General features: G+C 43.5%; 1 protein-coding gene across 1 annotated transcript in view; it reads left to right on the top strand.

Moving 5' to 3' along the window:
- Nucleotides 1–4,535: 4,535 nt before the first annotated feature.
- KLF13 (KLF transcription factor 13) overlaps nt 4,536–19,492 on the top strand; it is a 47,314-nt gene continuing 32,357 nt past the window's right edge. The window contains exon 1 of the mRNA XM_050966266.1: nt 4,536–5,599. Coding sequence (XP_050822223.1) covers nt 5,056–5,599 — 544 coding nt within the window. The 5' untranslated portion in view covers nt 4,536–5,055. The remainder of the gene's footprint in view (nt 5,600–19,492) is intronic.

The following is a 19,492-nucleotide window of genomic DNA, read 5'->3' as shown; positions in this document are numbered from 1 at the left end:
CCCTGAAGGACAACCCCCCTCCATAGTTCTCTGAAACAAATCAGCTTTTCCTTCAAAACAAAGTTAATGAAATGAAAAACAAAAAAACCTTCCCCCAAACCAACACCCCCAGCCCAATCCCTACTCCAAGCAGAGTTTTTGCTACACAAAGCGAGAAATTCCAGACTCCCTAGGGACTTCACTATTGATTTTACATGGAAGGCACTCAGATACCATGGTTATAGGTGGCAGTATAGAACCCCAAAATAGATTATCAGTTGATATGTAGCCATTAAAGTTCCGGGTGATGGTCATCCATCCTCTCATTCTGCTATGATCAGGCAGGCCAACCTAGGATTCCTAGCTGGATATTCTTCCCTTCCTCAAAGCCTCCAAGAGTATAGGGAGAGGAAAGTCCCACCTTCTCACCTCACAGTTCCCTTCCCAAGGCAACAGCCTTAGTTTTTCAGGTCCACCCTAAAAAGCAATACCCCTGTTGCCTAATGTACCCACAAGTCCACATGACCACCATGATGCACAGAGCCAACCTGAGGATTTTGGGGAGGGTCAGTGAAATGATTCCTTGGAGTTTGTTCCAAATGTAATGGACTCATTTTATATCCAGTGTGCTTGTTGGGAGGAGAGGGGCAAGTGTGAGGAAGTGACATCAGATTTCTTGCTGCAGGATAAATACGGGGCTACTTGTACTGGGCAGTGCTGCCAGATTTTAAAGTGTTGCAAAGGATAATTGTTCTAATAAGCTGATGTTGTGGGGGCTGCTAACCTCTCCCCCACTCCCTTGTCCATATGGATTGTTGTGTGCATTCTTATGATATTTCTGTCACACTTTACAGACAATGATCATTATGGATAATACCTTATGTGGGAGGTGAGTGGTTATTAGCAGCTTTATTTTATAGATGAGGAAAAAGACAGAAGGGTTAAGTGACTTGACTAAGGTCACAGAGGTTAGTTTCAGAGCTTGGATTAGAAAGCATTAGTCCTTGTTACCAGTCCAGTGTCTAGTCCACACTGCTTTGCACGCACTGGGCTACCCTCCTTATAGCCACAGGTCTTGTAAGGGAACATTAGGGGCAGCCAGCCTCAGGGAGAATAAGAGTTATGTTATTGCTTTTGAGTTACCAACCAGGAAGGAAGAAAGGATGGATGTTAAACTCAGAAGACCTGCTAAGCCTATGAGGTCCCACCCGTCGCCCCCGTCAATACAAATTGTCTAAGTCTTCTAGGGTTTGTGGGCAAACCCCTCAGCCTAAAGGGAAATCCCTGTTTGATTGGCTACCTTTATTCCCCCTACTTCCTGGGCCAGAGCAGCCAATCAGAGCTGCTCTATATGCTGACCGGCAGCTTGTGCCCCCATGAAAACATAGGATCTCCAGCACTAAAGCTGAGCTGGATGGGAAATAGAATCTCCATGCCAGCTGAGCAGTGCGGCTTCTACTGCTGACCCCATCTCCAGCATGCAGTAAGGCTGAAGTTGCTTCCACTGTTGGCCCCCACTGCCAAGGCTGGAGGGTGAGAGGATGAAAAATCTGGGTGGTGGGTCTCTTTCCACTCCAGTAGCTGCTCTTTTTGTGGGAGGAGAGCTAGGAGCAGAGGCCAGCGGGAGAGGCAGAACTGTGACTTGGCAAAGAACAAAGGCAACAGAGACAGAACTAACAAAAAGGTAGGGGAATCAAATGTGTGTGAGGCATTTGTTTTATCTCTGGGTGGTGGCAGAATCAAGTATGGAGGGGGTGTTGGTGGTATGTCTGGGAGGGCAGAATTAAATGTGTTGGGTATTTTTAATAAGTGCAGAATCAATTTGTTGGAAGACATTGTTATCCTGGCTGTGCTTGGAGTGAGCAGTAGAACAAATTGGGCTGTGCTGGGGTGGACTTGTTGTGGAGTTTACAATTAAGTAGACTGTTTCCAATTTTATGCACATTTATACGAATGAAAGTTCTATTTGTTGTTGGACAATGTTACTGTGTGCTCTGAGAGAATTAGTATCCAAACTTACCCCCTAACTGGGGTTTGTTGGTAACTCAAAGCAGCAACAGAATATGAATCTCATCCTAGCTTTCTCCATGAGTTTGGCTGCCCCATGATATTCCCTGCAGTAGGACAGTGTTAGGATAAAAGGTGCTAATGTCTTGTACATCAGGGGCCATTAAAGTATAAGCACCCAGGGTGAAACTCCAGAAAAAGAATTAAAGATGCCATGCATTAACCACACTCAGAGAGTCATTAAGGACTATTTGTGAGAGTCTGTCAGGGCCATTATACCCTTCTATGCTTCATTTGTGTTACAAAGCAGCTCTACACAAGGAGGATTAACAGCCAGGACATTGACCAAGAGAGACCAAGACCATGCAGTCCGGAATGTCTTGGACAAGGGCTTTCCAGGTATAAAGTGCAGGGGCTGAGAGGGGAGAAAGAGAACACAATGTTCTTAAACATTTGATCTGTCTGAATACTTGTCTACATGGGGAAATTTATTTGCACAACAATATCGGTATATATTAGCTTCCAGAGTGACAAATTCAATTGGAAAAAAGCACTCCAATTCTGGAATAGGAGTGCCCACAGGGGGAGTTACACCGGTATACACAGAGTGATATAATTATACTAATATAGTTATGCCAGTAAATTTCCCTGTGTAGACAAGCCCTGAGTTTTGTGTGAGGTCCTGGAGAGAGAGAGAGAGAGAGGGCCAAGGCATCTACTTCTTGGGACAGCAGTGTGTGGCGTTACCTGTAGCTTCTCCAAAACGGAGCTGAGGGTGTACCATTTGTTACCACCCCATTCCCAGGAACAGGACTTGTGTACATTGTGTAAATATAACTGTCTCATTGGATTTCTGCCACAGAGAGGATACTGGTCTTCGAGTAGGACTGGTCAGAAACTTTCCATCAGAACTGTTTTTCACTGGAAAAGTGAGGTTTATGAAGAAACAAAATTATTTATGAAAAGTTTCTGCTTTCTGCAGAAAATTTCAACGTACTTATGAAACCCTAAACTTTCAATTTGGATGTGGTCAAACACTTTGTTTAGATGTGTTCGATCAAAACATTGATATTCCTGAATCAAAATGTTTTGGCCCAACTTGACATTTAACCACATCTTGCTGAGCCATTAAACTATCTCATGCCCCTGCAGTCTGGTCTGTGGACTGAGCTCTCTGGCTCGATTACATCTGCCACAAGATTGCCTGGGGGGTAGTGAGAGGGGAGACCTGGTTGATTATGGGAGATCTAGTCCAGCCAGAGAGACCACCCTTTAGGGGAGAATAGAGCATGAGGCACACAAATTGCAACTCCCACAAGGTGCTATGGCTACGTTTAAGGTTGAACTACTCAAACAAATGTTTTGGTTTGACAAGCCAAAATATTTCAATTCAGGTTAAACCAACCTAAAATAACATCTTATTTCTATTTTCCCTGACAGAAACTGAATTTTTTTTTTGGCCAAAAACTTTTGATGAAAAGTCAAAATTTTCTACAGAAATGACCCACCCCAATCTAACTTTTCCGACAAGGTTAATTGGCAAGACCTTGAAATCTGCTTCCTCCCAGAAAAAGGGTGACAAAAGCCTCATAACTGTGAAAGACCCATCTCTCACAAGCACTGGACTACGAGCCCATGAACACACACTAACAAGAAATAAGAATGCTCACAAAACTAAGAATTAAATTCAAACTGACTTTTGTGCTTTCCCTCAATAACCTCCTCTTCACAAAAACACATCATACCCTCTTATTCAGGCACTCACACTAACATAAGAAAAACAAATACCCTATAAACTACTCAGGCGATTTCTCCTACAGGTTGAGAATTAAAAAAAAAAAGTTATTGCCATTTTTATTTTTAAATAGCCAGAAAAGGTGCTATTGTCTATAGGGCCTATATAGATGGTGTTTTAAACAGCGTTTCCTTGTACTTAGTTAAACCTGGTTTTTGACAGCATAAAACCATCTAGTCCCAAAGAACAACTCCAGTTTTTTAGCTATACCTTGAGACTCTGTAAAGCTTTCCATTTTCCTATGCTAATTGTCTTATTCACATTTAGAAAGTTGTTTAATTCCTGCCTTTTAGAATTCAATGCCAATTAAATTGCCTCAACTAATAAAAGGTTAAATATACCATGCCCTGAAGTTGTTAAGGAACTACAGAAGGAATAACATTAGAAAACAATGACGTGGTTAATCATTGCACAATCCTGAAAACTAAAGTTCATGGAGCGTGAGAGAGAGTGTGCGTGCACGTGTTTTCAGTTCACCAGCCTATTCCTTTTCTGTATCATACAAAAACACACCCAGAATCAATGAGCTTGTTTCTGCAAGGAAGATTTCACAGAAATGAGCCAAAGCTTATCTTGAATTGCTGCCTCCTGCTGAGTCATAAAGTAAGAAGAATTTAATTGGCTCCTTGAAATTTGCAAATATGGAGGTTTCCACATAGACACTTTGATTGGCCTATGCAACACCTTCTCCGAACCAATCACATTCTTTGTTTCATTTGCCTGCTTTTATTCCCTTGCTGACTTAAAGCTCACAGCCACATCTCTGTCTGTACGTTGCTGTTTTCTCTCTCTCTCAGTGCAGCAGCAGCAGCTGAAGTCTATGTTCATTGCTAACCTGATCAACCCAGGATGTGGCTTCTCTGTGACATCACACCCAGATGTTTTTCCAGGCCACGCCCCCACAGGGCTCAGAAACACTCAGAGGAGCAATAACGGAGAAAGCTTATTCTACTGTCACAATGCAATGGACGGGTTAGAGAAACTGCATTTTTGTCATTTCATTGCACTCTAGAAGATCAGCGTTAATTTCCACTTAAAGCAACAAGCTGCCAGAGTTATGATTTTTTCTTTCATTGGACTTTAAATGCCTTTTCTCTTTAGTGACAAGCTGGGTGCAGTCTTCACAAACAGAGTGCATGTAGGATAGCTGCTTAGTCAGCCCTGGCTTCTACAAAGGGATCCTAAGAAATAAGAGGGGAAAAGTCTGCTTGTTTTTTGCTTTTTTTTAAAAAAAGGGAAAACGTGCAATTTTTTTTTAAACACACCTATGAAAAATGGCAACAGCAGCATACGTGGATCATTTTGCAGCCGAGTGCCTTGTTTCTATGTCCAGTCGTGCTATTATCCACAGTCCCAAAGGGGATGCAGATCCCCGACCTGATGCAGCAGTACCTCCTCCTCTATCAAATGGAGAAAATAAGCGGGAAGTAAGAGAGACCGGGAAAGACAATGGATCGTCGCTGTTTGTGGTGGCTAGGATTTTAGCAGATCTCAACCAGCACGTCCCAAACTCTGCCACTGTTCGGATGGAAAAAACAGAGAGCATCGATAACAGGGAAAAACTAAGTTCTTCTTTTCCTCCTCAGGAGTTTGGGGATGGAAGTGTCTCCCCAGCCGGCAAGCGTGGAGAAGGAAAAGCAGCCACACCTACTTGCCTGGCTGCAGTAAGCGAGCCAAGCCCAAAACAAAGGAGCAGACGGGGAAGAAACCGGGCTGACCCCGAGTCACCCCAGAAAAAGCACAAATGCCACTACGTGGGGTGCGAAAAAGTTTATGGCAAATCTTCCCATCTCAAAGCTCATCTAAGGACCCACACAGGTTAGTTACTAGCTGGCCAAAGATTTATTCATTACAATTTGTCATAAATGAATAAATAGACCCCTCCCCCAACTTGCATTTGGCCAACATTATGGTTTCATCTTTCAGAACTCAAGCCCACAATAAAACTTTGGGGAATAATAATTTAGTCATCATCCATGTGAAACTAACTATTATTTTTATTGCTTTAGTCGTAGGTATGAAGTGTTAGAGGTTTAAGTAGACAGTTCCACAGAGGTAATTTTCAGCTGCTAGCCCCCCTCACGTAATTCCTCTTATCCCACCCACTGCTTCTTATGCCTGCATCCCCTCTTGCCTACAGCTCCCCACCCTCTGCTTCTGGCACTACCTTGAAATCAGCAGCCCATCACCTCCTATGCAAGCTCCAACACTCACATCCACAAATTTAAAATTAAACATTTTAGTGACACCTGAGTCAGTGTGTTTCTTTCTATGCAGTAGACACTTGAATGGTCCAGAAGAGAATAGGGAGAGGTTGAGAGAGAGACCCAAGGAGGTATTTCCTATGTTCGCCCACCCCCATACACTTGTAAGAACAATCTCCAAGGGGCTGTGGTGGCAGCTGGCCACATCCTCAGGCACAAACATCCATTTGAATGGAAACCAGCAGCTGAATTTGACCAGCGTTCGAGACTTCCTTAAGTTGTTTTCTGTGAACTTTCATACAAGCACTTCTTTTGGCTCGCAAGGACGTACACAGAAAAAGTAAAAGTCTTGTGAGTACTCACATGAAAGCGGCCACACACAGTTGTGTGCTGGAAGGGTTAACATGGTCATCTTGAAACAGCCAAGCCCCACTCCTGGAGAGAGACGGATTAGGCCAACCGTTAGGGAGCACCGCAAGCTTTAGAGGGCCAATGCTCACTCGCAGCCATAGTCGCAGCGAGCACCTTGAGAACAACACACAGACTGGAGCATGCTTGCATGGGCCATTCTCTGAATAACTTCAAACAACGAACACATTCGTAACAATTCAAGTATGGCCACAGATAAATAGCGTAAGGAAAAATAAAAACGAAATATTTGGAACAAATTACCAGCCATAATTAGTGCTAGCTTTGATGCAGATGGCATCCCACATGCCTCCCCCCCGCTTCCACTCTAATGTGGCACATGGGATGAGAGCCCTTCTGATTTTAGGGTTTGAGCTCGGTGTTGGGGAAGCGGAGAGGGTAATATGGAATGTTAAGTTGTGTGTGGGCGGTGACATATTCCCTGTGCCACATCGCCAGAGGCATTCCAAATCCTTGGTACCATAGCCAGCTTGCCTTGCACTGTGTCTTGCCCAGCTTTTGTTTCCTCTGACTTATGCAAAGGGTTTTGCTGCTTGATTTCTGGGGAAAGTCTATTAACATTGCCCCCTTATGCTTCATCTTTGCTTTCCTTTTAAATGCAAGATAAAGTTGCAAGGTTCCTGAGCTCTCTAACTAGAAACCCAGAGAGGGAGAAGGGGAACTCCTCTCTTACGAAGAGAACAAGGCTTCACCATGGCTGCCCTCCGGGGAGGAGGGGGTGGAGCACGTCATTCAGGGCGGGCTGGTGAGCTGGAGTCATTCGGGGACGCTGGCTTTGTTCCAGCTCTCTCTCTCTCTTTTTTTTTTTTTAAATCTTCCTTTCCTGTAAGTTTACCAGCACTGTCGAGTTTAATTTGTTGTTGTTGTAGCTAGTGGTACTGAGAGCGCAGGAGTGCATGCGTGTGAGAGAGAGTTAGAGAAAAAAAAGAGGGGAAGGGACTAGTTTTGCCCTGGGAGTACCAGGACCCTAGGGGACTAGAGCGTCTTTGTTCAAAGCTTCCCACACAGACAGACCCTGGCAACGCAAGAAAACAGTCCTGCCAAGTTTCCCTCATTGGCAACAAGACTGTCTCTATTTGGATTCAGTTTCAGACAGGTATAAATGTCTCTTGCTCTTGTTATGAAGCATTTTACAACGTTTCAATGAGACACAGAAAATCTTTATCCCCTTCCCTCTCCATCCTCCCACCCCCTCCAAATATCATACGAATTGTGACAAGCCTGAGAATAGCTCACACCATGCCAGGAGTTCAGCACATAAAACTGGTAGCCATGTCTCGGGGAAGGGTGAACATTCCTTTTTTACAGTAGGTGTGGTGGGATCTAATGGTTGGAACAGGGACCTCAGGATGTCTGAATTCTCCTTTCTGGCTCTAACATGGTCTTAAAGAAACTATGTGTGCCTCCATTTATCCATCTGTAGAATGGGGGTGGAAGTGCATACCCGCCTCAGCAGGATTGGGTGAGGTTTTGTTAATTAAAGTTTGTAATGTATTTTGAGAACCGATGGAAGCTGCTAGAAATAGTTCTCTAAGTAGTCACCCCACAACATGATTATGAAGAATTGTGACCACAGAACATAGAAAGTTCTTTTAAGGAACAGAACTGCTCTCACATTCTGTAGTACTGGAATAACTTGTATTCATGTGCAAGCTGAAGGTTAAGAACACCACTTCAGGCTGGAAGTGGGAAATCTGTGATTGCGATGAGACATACATGTATAGCACAGCTTGTGACTTGCTTGAGAAACATACTCAGCCGTCTGCTTCTGTACTCCTAAATTATGGTTTTTACACTACATTTGAGACACCCAGGGAAGAAGGGGCTAGAAGCTGAGGATCAGTTCAGATGCTGTTGGTCCAAATCCAAGCCAGATTGGTCAGGCCTGAAAGCTGGTACTATCTAAGGGGTGTTTAAAGCCCTACAGGAGATCCCTTTTGTGGGCTCTGTCCAGTCTCTAGTGGACTGGTGTTCGAAGCAAAAAAACCATAGTTGGCACTAGTTAGCCATTGTAGTCTGGGTGGAGGGAACAAGGATTGAATGATCAAGGAGACCAACTTGGCCTTCTTTCTTTAGACCTTGATTGCAGCAGAGAATTGTATCAAAAAAATAATTCTCCACTAGTGCGTCTACCAGTCTAGCTGTACAGGTGAGCCTGTCAATGTGAGCCCAGTATAGAAAAAGCTCCTTCGGCTTCTGATTTTCTACCACCATGTCAATTAACCACTCCCAGGCCTGTGAATGCCATGATTTCTAAACTTGCAAGCTCTAGAGCTAGATATTCTAGTGAAACATTTTCTGTTTTCAATCCTCCCTACCTGAAATACACACCTTCTTTTCATGTCCCCAACCCTCCCAGGTGGATGGCCTGGAGTTCAATATATTCACAGGCCACGGAGTTCTTAAAGTCCTAATGTGTACCTGCAAGCTAGGTGCACTGTAAGAGTGTAGATTTCAAGTCCAACTTCAATCCTACAGGGACTCCTGTGGACCTCATACGCTGTGTAATGAGTGATCCACACAGCTCTCATATGATGCTCAAATCTCTATGTGCCAAGTTATATTGATCCTTTTGACCTAAAGGTCCCATGCATTCCTGTTTTTTTAAACAGCAGTTACCTCTAAAACTATGCAAATTCCTAAACAAAAAACTGTAATGAAACAGAGAAGGGTTTACCTGGCAGAGTTATCTTCCCATTGTCCTATGAAGAAGGATGAACTCCAGCTCTGGTGCTTTGGCGAAGGGAGTGCAATTTGAAAAACCTCTGTAGTTTGCCTCCCCATTGAATCATGATTCAGGAGTGCATGAAGGGAACCAATCTGGATCCCTCATTGCTGTCTGGACTTACTCCCTCTCAGGCAGTGTTGCTTTTACTTTTCTATTGCACCTGCATCCTTCTATTGCTGCAAGAAAGGGAGAAGGTGCAGAAGAGGAGTTAATTTAGTTGGACTGGCAACTCCCTTCTGCATCACTACCCAATTCCTTACCGCTTTTGCTCCCCGCTGCAGCATAAGTGGAGAGCAGCATTTAGAAAAAGCTGTACATATTTGCCTGAACATGTTGATATAAGAGGAGATGTGGCTGCCCATATTAATGTAATAAAGTTAAGCTCAAAGATTGTGGTCAGCCTCAGTCATTTTATAATAGAAAGCCACGCAATTTAAGCATAAAGAGTAACCAGTATAATACAGATGAAAAAATAGACACTGTAGGCTAAATGCCCATTTTCCCAGTTACTGGAAGCACAAAACATGGGGTCAGATCTTTGGGCCTTCAACAGCTGCTCTGCGCTGCTTCAAGGCAGTGCAAGGCAATCTTAAAGTCTTAACTTGCCTCTTGATGACTCTCTGTGCTCAAGACAATCTTTGGATGGGATACAGTCACCTTGGCAAATCATACACCACTCCCCTTTCCATGCAGTGACCAGAGTAAGGGCATGTCCACAAGAAAGTGGGTGTGGCCAGAGAGTCCCTGAGCCAAGTTGAGCTCTGGCTGCTGGAATGGCCCCTTGAGGCTGTGGGCACAAGGCGTAAGTTAGAGCAGTCTTGGGGCTCAGGAAAGTGTAAAAGGAGCTTAAAAGCCAGATTTTCCTCCCCTTCCCCAGTCCTGCACTGAGTACAACTTGGCTGGAGAAGAGACTTTAGCTCACATATTATAACATGGCCTTTTTCCATCCAATTAGGTGCCCTTATTTTTTATAGGCTAAACATCTGCTGTATTTGCATAGGAAGAAAAAATTATTTTCCTTTCATTTACATTCACTAATGTCATGAAAATTTAGCAGTGAGCAAAATCTATTCACTTGCTCTTTGCCACATTGTTAACTATAATGAAAAGAAGTATGCTGTTTCACTCAATCTTGTCCTCAAAATCATTGCTCATCCTGAGTGAGCAGAGTTTTGCAATGTTTCTTTGAAGGGCTGTCAAGCAATTAATTGTGATTAAGTGCAATTAATTTTTTTTAATCGCACTGTTAAATAATAATAGAATAGCATTTATATAAATATTTTTGGATGTTTTCTACATTTTCAAATATATTGATTTCAATTACGACACTGAATATAAAGTGAGCACTGTACATTTTGTATTCTTTTTTGATTTACAAATATTTGTGCTATAAAAAACAGAAGAAATAGTATTTTTCAATTCACTTCATGCAAGTACTGTAATACAGTCTCTTTATTGTGAAACTGCAACTTACAAATGTAGATTTTTTTGGTTACATAACTGCACTCAAAAACAAAACAGTGTAAAACTTCAGAGCCTACAAGTCCACTCAGTACTACTTGTCGTTCAGCCAATCACTAAGACAGACAAGTTTGTTTACATTTACAGGAGATAATGCTGCCGGCTTCTTATTTACAATGTCACCTGAAAGTGAGAATAGGCATTCACATGGCACTTTTGTAGCCAGCATTGCAAGGTATTTATGTGCCAGATATGCTAAACATTCATATACCCCTTCACGCTTCGGCCACCATTCCAGGGGACATGTTTCCATGCTGATGACACTCATTAAAAAAATAATGCGTTAATTAAATTTGTGACTGAACTCCTTGTGGGAAAATAGTATGTCTCCTGCTCTGTTTTACCAACATTCTACTATATATTTCATGTTAGTTTCATATTTCAGTCTTGGATGATGACCCAGCATATGTTGTTCATTTTAAGAACACTTTCACTGCAGATTTGACAAAACGTAAAGAAGGTACCGATGTGAGATTTCTAAAGATAGCTACAGCACTCGACCCAAGGTTTAAAAATCTGAAGTGCCTTCCAAAACCTGAGAGGGATGAGGTATGGAGCATGCTTTCAGATGTCTTAAAAAAGGAACACTCTGATGCGGAAACTACAGAGCCCAAACCACCAAAATAGAAAATCAACCCTCTGCTGGTGGCATCTGACTCAAATGATGAAAGTGAACAGGTGTCTGTCTGCACTGCTTTGGATTGTCATAGAGCAGAAACCCTCATTAGCATGGACATATGTCCTTTGGAATGGTGGTTGAAGCATGGAGGGACATAGGAATCTTTAATGCATCTGGCACATAAATATCATAAGACGCTGGCTACAACAGTGCCATGAGAACACCTGTTCTCACTTTCAGGCGACATTGTAAACAAGAAGCAGGCAGCATTATCTCATGCAAATGTAAACAAACTTGTTTGTCTTAGTAATTGGCTGGACAAGTAGTAGTACTGAGTGGACTTGTAGGCTCTAAAATTTTACGTTGTTTTATTTTTGAACATTTATTTTTGAACATAATTCTACATTTGTAAGTTCAACTTTCATGATAAAGAGACTGTATTACGGTACTTGTATGAGGTAAATTGAAAAAATACTATTTCTTTTGTTTATCATTTTTACAGTGAAAATATTTTAATAAAAATTATAAAGTGAGCACTGTACATTCTGTATTCTGTTGTACTTGAAATCAATATATTTGAACATATAGAAAAACATCCAAAAATTTAATAAATTTCAATTGGTATTCTGTTTAACAGCACAATTAAAAATATGATTAATTGCGATTAATTTTTCACATCATGATTAATGAGTTAATCACATGAGTTAACTGCAATTACATCGACAGCCCTACTTCTTTATAAAAGGGGCTATCTGCATCTATGCACATTAATTAGGACAATGCTGTCTAGAATTTGAAAGTCATCTTCTAAAACAAGTGATCAGACTGGTTACTGTGGAGCTTAATGAGTGCATACATGCAGAAGGGTTAGACTGGGAAATTTCAATGAATTGATATTGGGGTCCTATAGAGGTTGAAAAGCTGAGCGTTTACATAGAGCATAGATTCTGAGGCTCAGCAGGATGTTTTTTTGTTGGTTTCAGGTGAGTTTGCTTTATATCCTTGTAAGTTGTTTTGCATATATCAGTGCAGACCAGTATGGGAGAAATCCTGGCTCCATTGACCCCCATGTGAGTGTGAACAAACTGATTCACAAGATTAAGAAGTGTGATCATATGTAAATGAAGAAAAGCAGATCAAACTTTTTAGAGCCTGACAGATATCAGAAACTATTGTTGCTACTTCTCTAAAAACCATGGACTTTGTTCAGCCCAGGTTTCCTCTAGCCTCTGCCAGTAGAAACCCAGGCAATGACTCCTGAGGGGGGAAAAAAGTCCATTGGGGTAACTACAATGGCAGAAAGTTTTTCTAACTCTCTCTTTACCTGTGAGCAGAGTGGTGGTGGAGGAAAAGACCAGTGCTTCTTCAAAAAAAGGGTGGAGCTGAATCGGGTACAGCAGGTGCTGGGTGCAGGGGACTATCGTCCTCTGAGCTGCTTTTGGCCGCCTCTGGACTCCCCAGTAGAAGATGCAATGACATACCCCTCAGACCCTGAGGAAGAGGAAGTTAGTGTCTCTGCCTTCTCTTTGCCTGGGCTGACTCCCCTTTAAGGCACAGGAAGGAATAAGTTGCAGTTTGGGTGAATCTGACTGTCTGTGGGTAACTTCTACCCTCTACATCTCAGTTACAGGCTTCTGGGGCTCCCGCTTTTGTCTTCTTCTGATGTGGTCAGACATAGCTGAGCCTGGCTCAAATAACAGGGAGCCTGATTCATGCTGTGGAAGACCTCTGGAGTAGGTCCCCATCCATTTGTGACTTGAAAAGCTTTTATTGCTCTCCACTCCCCTACCTTGCCAAGTGTGTCAAAAGTCTTTTCTCAAGCACCTTGCATCAGGACAACTGTGAGCTGCCAGCCTCAGGAAGCCTGTTAGGACGTCTGGCAATTCACCAGTGTATGGCCGCCTCCTTAATTCAAAATCACTGTTGTCACGGAGTGTGGGGGAGTCCGGTCCTGCACCCCTCTTCCTGGGACCCACAGTGACTCTCAGCCAGTCAGTAAAACAGAGGTTTATTCAATGACAGGAACAGGGTCTAAAACAGAGCTTGTAGGTACAGAGAACCGGACCCCTCAGCCGGGTCCATTCTGGGGGTCAGTGAGCCAGACCCCCACGTCTGCCCTCAGCCAGCTCCAGACTAACAACCCCCCCTAGCCCTCCTCTCTGCTCAGCCCCTTTCCCGGGCCAGGAGGTCACCTGATCCCTTTGTCTCCAACACCTTCAGCTGGCACCTTTGCAGAGGAGGGGCCCAGGCCATCAGTTGCTAGGAGACAGAGTGTCAGGCATTTAGGTGCACTGTCCCTTTGCTCTGCCAGATATTTAAGAACTGCCATGGGGACACTGAGGCACCAACACAGTATTCAGAGAAAACATTAAGAACTTTCCCAGTTCATCACAACTGTCTTTCAGAGTTAGATAGCACAGGGTTTTTGGGCTTTCCTGCAGAACCCTGCTAGAATCACTGCTATTGAATTCCTAGCGTCCCCTTTAGGAATCCTACATTTGAAGACACACCACACAAAGGAGTTGCAATGACTCTGGTTACATGTGTGTATCATAACAATCTGTACTGCTCAGTGGGAGCATCCTCATTTCCTTCAAGTAAGTTTCAGTGGCTGGTTTAAAAACAGAACTCCTTGTAAATGTAGAGTAACATCATGTACATATGGCCAAGGCCCTCACATTAGTTTGCTACCCTTCATTCTTAGGTGACTAATAGGGATATATCAGCCCTGACTCTGGGCTGCAGCCCAAGTGGTAAGAAAGCTGTGCACAACCTTTGTGCCTGCTGGACTCTGGAGGCAGACAGGGAGCAGAGCTGTCCCTGGTGTAAGCTAGAGCACTCTCAGGGCTGCTACATCTCCCAATGGAGTCATCCAGCAGACTAGAATAGTTAGATCAGGGTGCTCTGATAAACACCCACCACTACCACCCTCAAATACCTGTCATGGCTGATTACCTACTCTGGCACTTCAAGTGCAGAAGGTGGGGGCCTGCCAGGATTCTAAACATTAACACTGGCCACTCCAGCCTTGTATCAAACTCCCAAGGTTACAGCTTTTCTCTGACCTTGGATGAGTAGATGCTGCCACCACTCAAATGCAAAAAACCCCTTTGAAACCAGAAAGGCGCACTTGGGAATTCCTTCCTGTGGGGTACCCTCAAGCCCCTTCACCCTCCCCACCCCCCCACCCTCTGGGGAAGAGCTGTGAAAGAACACAAAGGAAATCAGCTGTTGCCACCAACTAATTAAGCAACATGCACAACCCTCTTAGGACACCAAAAATCAAATCCTGGTCTTACAAAAAGGTAAATGTTATTAAAAACATAAAGAAAGAAAATACATCTGGAACTTAGGCTTTTGCTAGGTTTAAAAAACCTACTTACAAAATTTAAACACCAAGAACAACCTTCTTGAGGTCCAGCTTAAAGGTTACAAGCAAAAACAAAAAGCATTTGGGGTTAGCACAGAGGAGTCCACAAGCCAGTAAGAAATAAACCTAATCGTGTCTTCCTAGACGTTTACTTACATATCTGGGATTTCAGATAAACAATCTCTACGTATGATCTGATGTTTTTTCATATCTGGCTTAAGCTTCTCACAGCATAACTGCTGCCCTGTTCCCCTCTTCCCTGGAGAACCACAACACACAGACAAAGGCAAGTTTTTCCCAATTTTAAAAAGTTCTAGCCCTCCCATTGGCTCTTTTGGTCAGGTGCCCACTTCTTTCCTTTTGCCTGTGGGCTTGTTAACCCTTTACAGGTAAAGCAAATAGAGAACCACCACCAAAAGGGATTCCATAGCTAACTGGTTGGCTGGGTGTTCACAAAAGGGAGCTATCCTCCCTCTCATTTATCACATTCCCTCTATACTGGGGGGGGGGGGGGGGGGGACGTAGATGTAGAGCCTTTACATTCCTCTTCACCATGTGGAGAACCCTTTTCAAGTCAGGTTGCTCAAAGAGCAAGCAAACAAACACTCCCCCCCCCGCAACCCTATGGAATCAGCCCCTTTTATGCTGCTAGAACAACATAAAGGGGGTTGAATTTAAAATCTGGGCCATTGACTTGAACATCAACATGTCATTACCCAAAGACTCTGTCAATATTTACCTCCATAGGTAGAAACATGAAGTAAACATATGTATTGTTACATGTATTCTGAATATTTTAATCAGAAATGTCTGAGTAATTGTCCCCATGAATGTCAAAGAATAATAGGCTTTTAAGACTCAGATGCTAAAAGGGAGATGAAGTCAGATATCCATAAAGAACAAAGCTACTCACCTCTGGGCCTGTCTCAATGGCTCAGGGATAAATAACAGTTTTAATTTAATTCTGTGCAGTTGATTGGGATTAAATCAATTGCATATGAAATCTGATTGGCTAATAATGCTCTACATTACAGTATTACTAACCTCTAAAGAAGGCTAAGTTTCCTGATCTCCATATTTCTTTTCAGCCCAGGGTTTTCGTTTTACTTTGTTTTGCCTGAATAAAAACTCTTTGGCCCAAAATTTGGCTCCTTGTCTATAGGAGTTGTATATTTTGGACAGTCTAGCAAAAGCTAATGCATGAATTTGCACTCATTGGTCACACGCAAGCTACTGTCAATGAAGCAGATGTATTTGGTTTTGCATTTTTTCTTAAAAATACAAAACCAAATACACCTTGCTGCATTTTTCTGCCTTACAATGTGAGACTAAGATGTAATCAGAGCATTTCTGGAACTAGAAATGCCCTTGGCTGGTCACTTCCCCATAGCTGGTCCCCCTCCGCTCCTACTGAAGCCTTCGTTTTGTGGAGAGTTTTGTCATTCTCAGCCCAGCTTTGCCTTGTGCTTGAGCTTGGAAGAATGCCATAGAAGTTACTGTGATACTGCCACTTTGCTGCAGGATCAAACAAACGATTGAACAGAGGCTTCCTCCCTCCTAACTCAAAACCCCCTGGGAATTAAATTAGACATGAGGCAACATGTGCCGGATACTGGTTAAGACTGATAGTTAAGGACAAAAGCAATTTTAAAGAAACGCTTAAAAAATATATTTCAGTAGTCAATAATAGTTTTGCATTAGGAAGGACATAGTAAAACCCTGAGCAAGGGCGTCAGCATTTGGCCCAGAGCAGAAACTCTCCCCCCCGACAAAAACTTCAGTCAAATTCTGTTTGTTGTATTAGCTATAGACCTATCTGGCAAAAATTGCCCTTCTCGCTGTTCCAGGAGTGATGGTCAGGAGCCTTTCCATGCCCATTAGGGAAAAGCTCTGTCCAGGTATCACCCCTGCACTGCAGAAGGTCCCCAGACAGCATGATTAATGACCTTCCTTTGGGAGGGAAGAGGGTGAATTTTGGGTTGCACATCCCTCTGAATGCTCCTGCCTTATGGTAGAGCCCACAGCCACTTGGCAGCTAATGCAGAAAGATTCCTCCCTTCAGTGCATATGTTCAGCACTCTGCCCAGCTACTTCGTCAGGGCATTATACTGCTCAGGATTTACCCCCATTTCCCTTGAGCTAGATGCAGTATAATTCTGCTGAATTAACTAAACTTGTATGTAGCATAGTCCTTTACATAGGTTGCAGAGCAGAGTGTAACACAGGTGAGGACACGGGCATCTGCAGAAGTCACATTATTTAGGCAGCTGCAGACATTTGCTGGCTATGTAGACATAATTTTACTGGGTGAAATCTTATGGCCTGTGCTATGCAGGAGATCAGATTAGATTATGAAAATGGCTACTTCTGGCCTTAAAATCCATGCATCTCTCAATGGTGTTGGCTGGGGATGAGTATATCCCATTCATTCCATGAGAATCAGGATTTACTGGTCAGACTTACTTTCCAGAGTTCTCAGGTTTTGTATTGATATTGCTGTGGGGCTAGGCCTTCTCCTGGACCTCATCCCCCATTAGTACAGCATCAAGCTAAAATCTTCAATATGGTATCCTCTGAAGCCAGACTTTTGAGCATCAGCCAGAGGGCTCACCCTGGAGTGGCATGAGGTACTCTGTTCTCTTGCTGGTTGAGCAGGCTACCTCTTCACTGCTTCCATTCTACTGGCCCTGAGAGATCAGGACTCATCTCAGATCCCCCAGGTGACAGGGCTTTGCACTGTCAAAGTAAAGCCTTTCAAAAGTGAGTAAAGGTTTTTAAAAAAGCTCTTCTGAAGGGTCAGATCATACTCTAACCTGCCCTGCAGTCCTTATATAGAGGGAGGCAGAGCCTTCATTGTCGTACAGTCCTCCCCACCTGTACCCAGCAGGGGCCTTGCTGCTGGTCTGGGATTCAAGGTGTGAAAGGGGAGCAAAGACCAGATGGGTCATGAGGGAATGTGCATCTCCCCCCCCCCACCCCCCATGGAGGATCCTTGGAAAAAATACAGCCTCATGCTATATTAATTTTTCTGTGACGTCCCCTGCCAGGGGTCCTAAGGACCACCCTGACCAGTCAGTCTCTGGTTGGGTTGATCCAATGGAGTAGCACTCTCAGGAGCTGTGGTCGGGAAGGCAATACTGGGGAAGTAGCTCTGGCTTCCTGCAGATTCTTCAGGATCTGCTGTTTGGGAGAACCTTTTCTGCAGGTGGTAAACACCGCCCAGCTGATGGGATGACGACATGTAGGAATCTCAGATTTCTTTTTCCAAAATTCCCTCTCTCAGCTTTTAACATATAAGGGGATGCTCTGGCCCAAGGTAATGTGTCATTTTAATGCAAGTCTAATATTTTGCAATACTAAGTTAACAGAGAGAACTGGGTGCCCATTCACTTCTGCTCACTGCCTTGGAATAATAAAACCATCTGCTTCCTAATGGCTCTGTGACGGGTTGGATCACAGAACCCCCCTTGGGAACTGCCAGCTGATGTGCCAAGACTACTTCTGCCCCTGCTTTCCCTGCCAGCTCAGGACTCCAGCACCCTGTCTTGCTGAGCCAGACATGCCTGTCTGCTCCAACACTGACCCAGGATCTGAATTACGTGCCCCAAAGCTGCAGTCTTAACTGAAAGCAACTTACAGAGGTGTTCCTGTTTTTAACACTCAGATGCCCAACTCCCAATGGGGTCTAAATCCCAAATAAATCCGTTTTACCCTGTGGAAAGCTTATACAGGGTAAACTCATAAATTGTTTGCCCTCTATAACACTGATGGAGAGATATGCACAGCTGTTTGTCCCCCCTCCCCCCAGGTATTAATACATACTCTAGGTTAATTAGTAAGTAAAAAGTCATTTTATTAAATTCAGAAAGTAGGATTTAAGTGGTTCCAAGTAGTAACAGACAGAACAAAGTGAATTACCAAGTAAAATAAAATAAAACACGCAAATCTAAGCCTAATACAGTAATAAAACTGAATACACATGAAATCTCACTCTCAGGCCACGTCCAGACTAGGAATTAAAATCGATTTTAGATACGCAACTTCAGCTACGGGAATAACGTAGCTGAAGTTGAATTTCTAAAATCGAGGTACTCACCCGTCTGGACGGCGCGGCATCGATGTCCGCGGCTCTCCGTGTCGATTCCGGAACTCCGTTCGGGTTGATGGAGTTCCGGAATCGATGTAAGCGCGCTCGGGGATCGATACATCGCGTCCAGACTAGACGCGATATATCGATCCCCGAGCAATCGATTTTAACCCGCCGATGCCGCGGGTTAGTCTGGACGAGGGCTCAGAGATGTTTCAATAAGTTTCTTTCACAGACTGGACACCTTCCTAATCTGGGCACAGTCCTTTCCCCGGTACAGTCCTTGTTCCAGCTCAAGTGGTAGTTAGGGAATTTCTCACGATGGCTCCCTTTTTGTTCTGTTCCACTCACGTATATATCTTTTGTGTAAGGCAGGAATCCTTTGCCTCTCTCTGGGTTCCCACCCCCCACTTCTCAATGGGAAAGCACCAGGTTAAAGATAGATTCCAGTTCAGGTGACTTAGATCACATGTCACTGTAAGACTTCATTACCCACTTGCTAGCACACACGTATGCAGGAAAACTTACAAGTAGAACAGCCATCTGCAGTCAATTGTCCTGGTGAACGGGAGTCATCAAGATTCCAAACCACCATTAATGGCCCATACTTTGCATAATTACAATAGGTCCTCAGTTATATTTCGTATTTCTAGTTTCAGATACAATAGTGGCACATTTATACAAACAGGATGACCACACTCAGTAGATTATAAACTTTGTAATGATACCTTACAAGAGACCTTTTGCATGAAG

Source organism: Gopherus flavomarginatus, chromosome 9, assembly GCF_025201925.1.
Source record: "Gopherus flavomarginatus isolate rGopFla2 chromosome 9, rGopFla2.mat.asm, whole genome shotgun sequence".
Classification (NCBI taxonomy): domain Eukaryota; kingdom Metazoa; phylum Chordata; order Testudines; family Testudinidae; genus Gopherus; species Gopherus flavomarginatus.
Note: the sequence above shows the minus strand (reverse complement) of the source record. Positions and strands in the feature narration are given on the sequence as shown.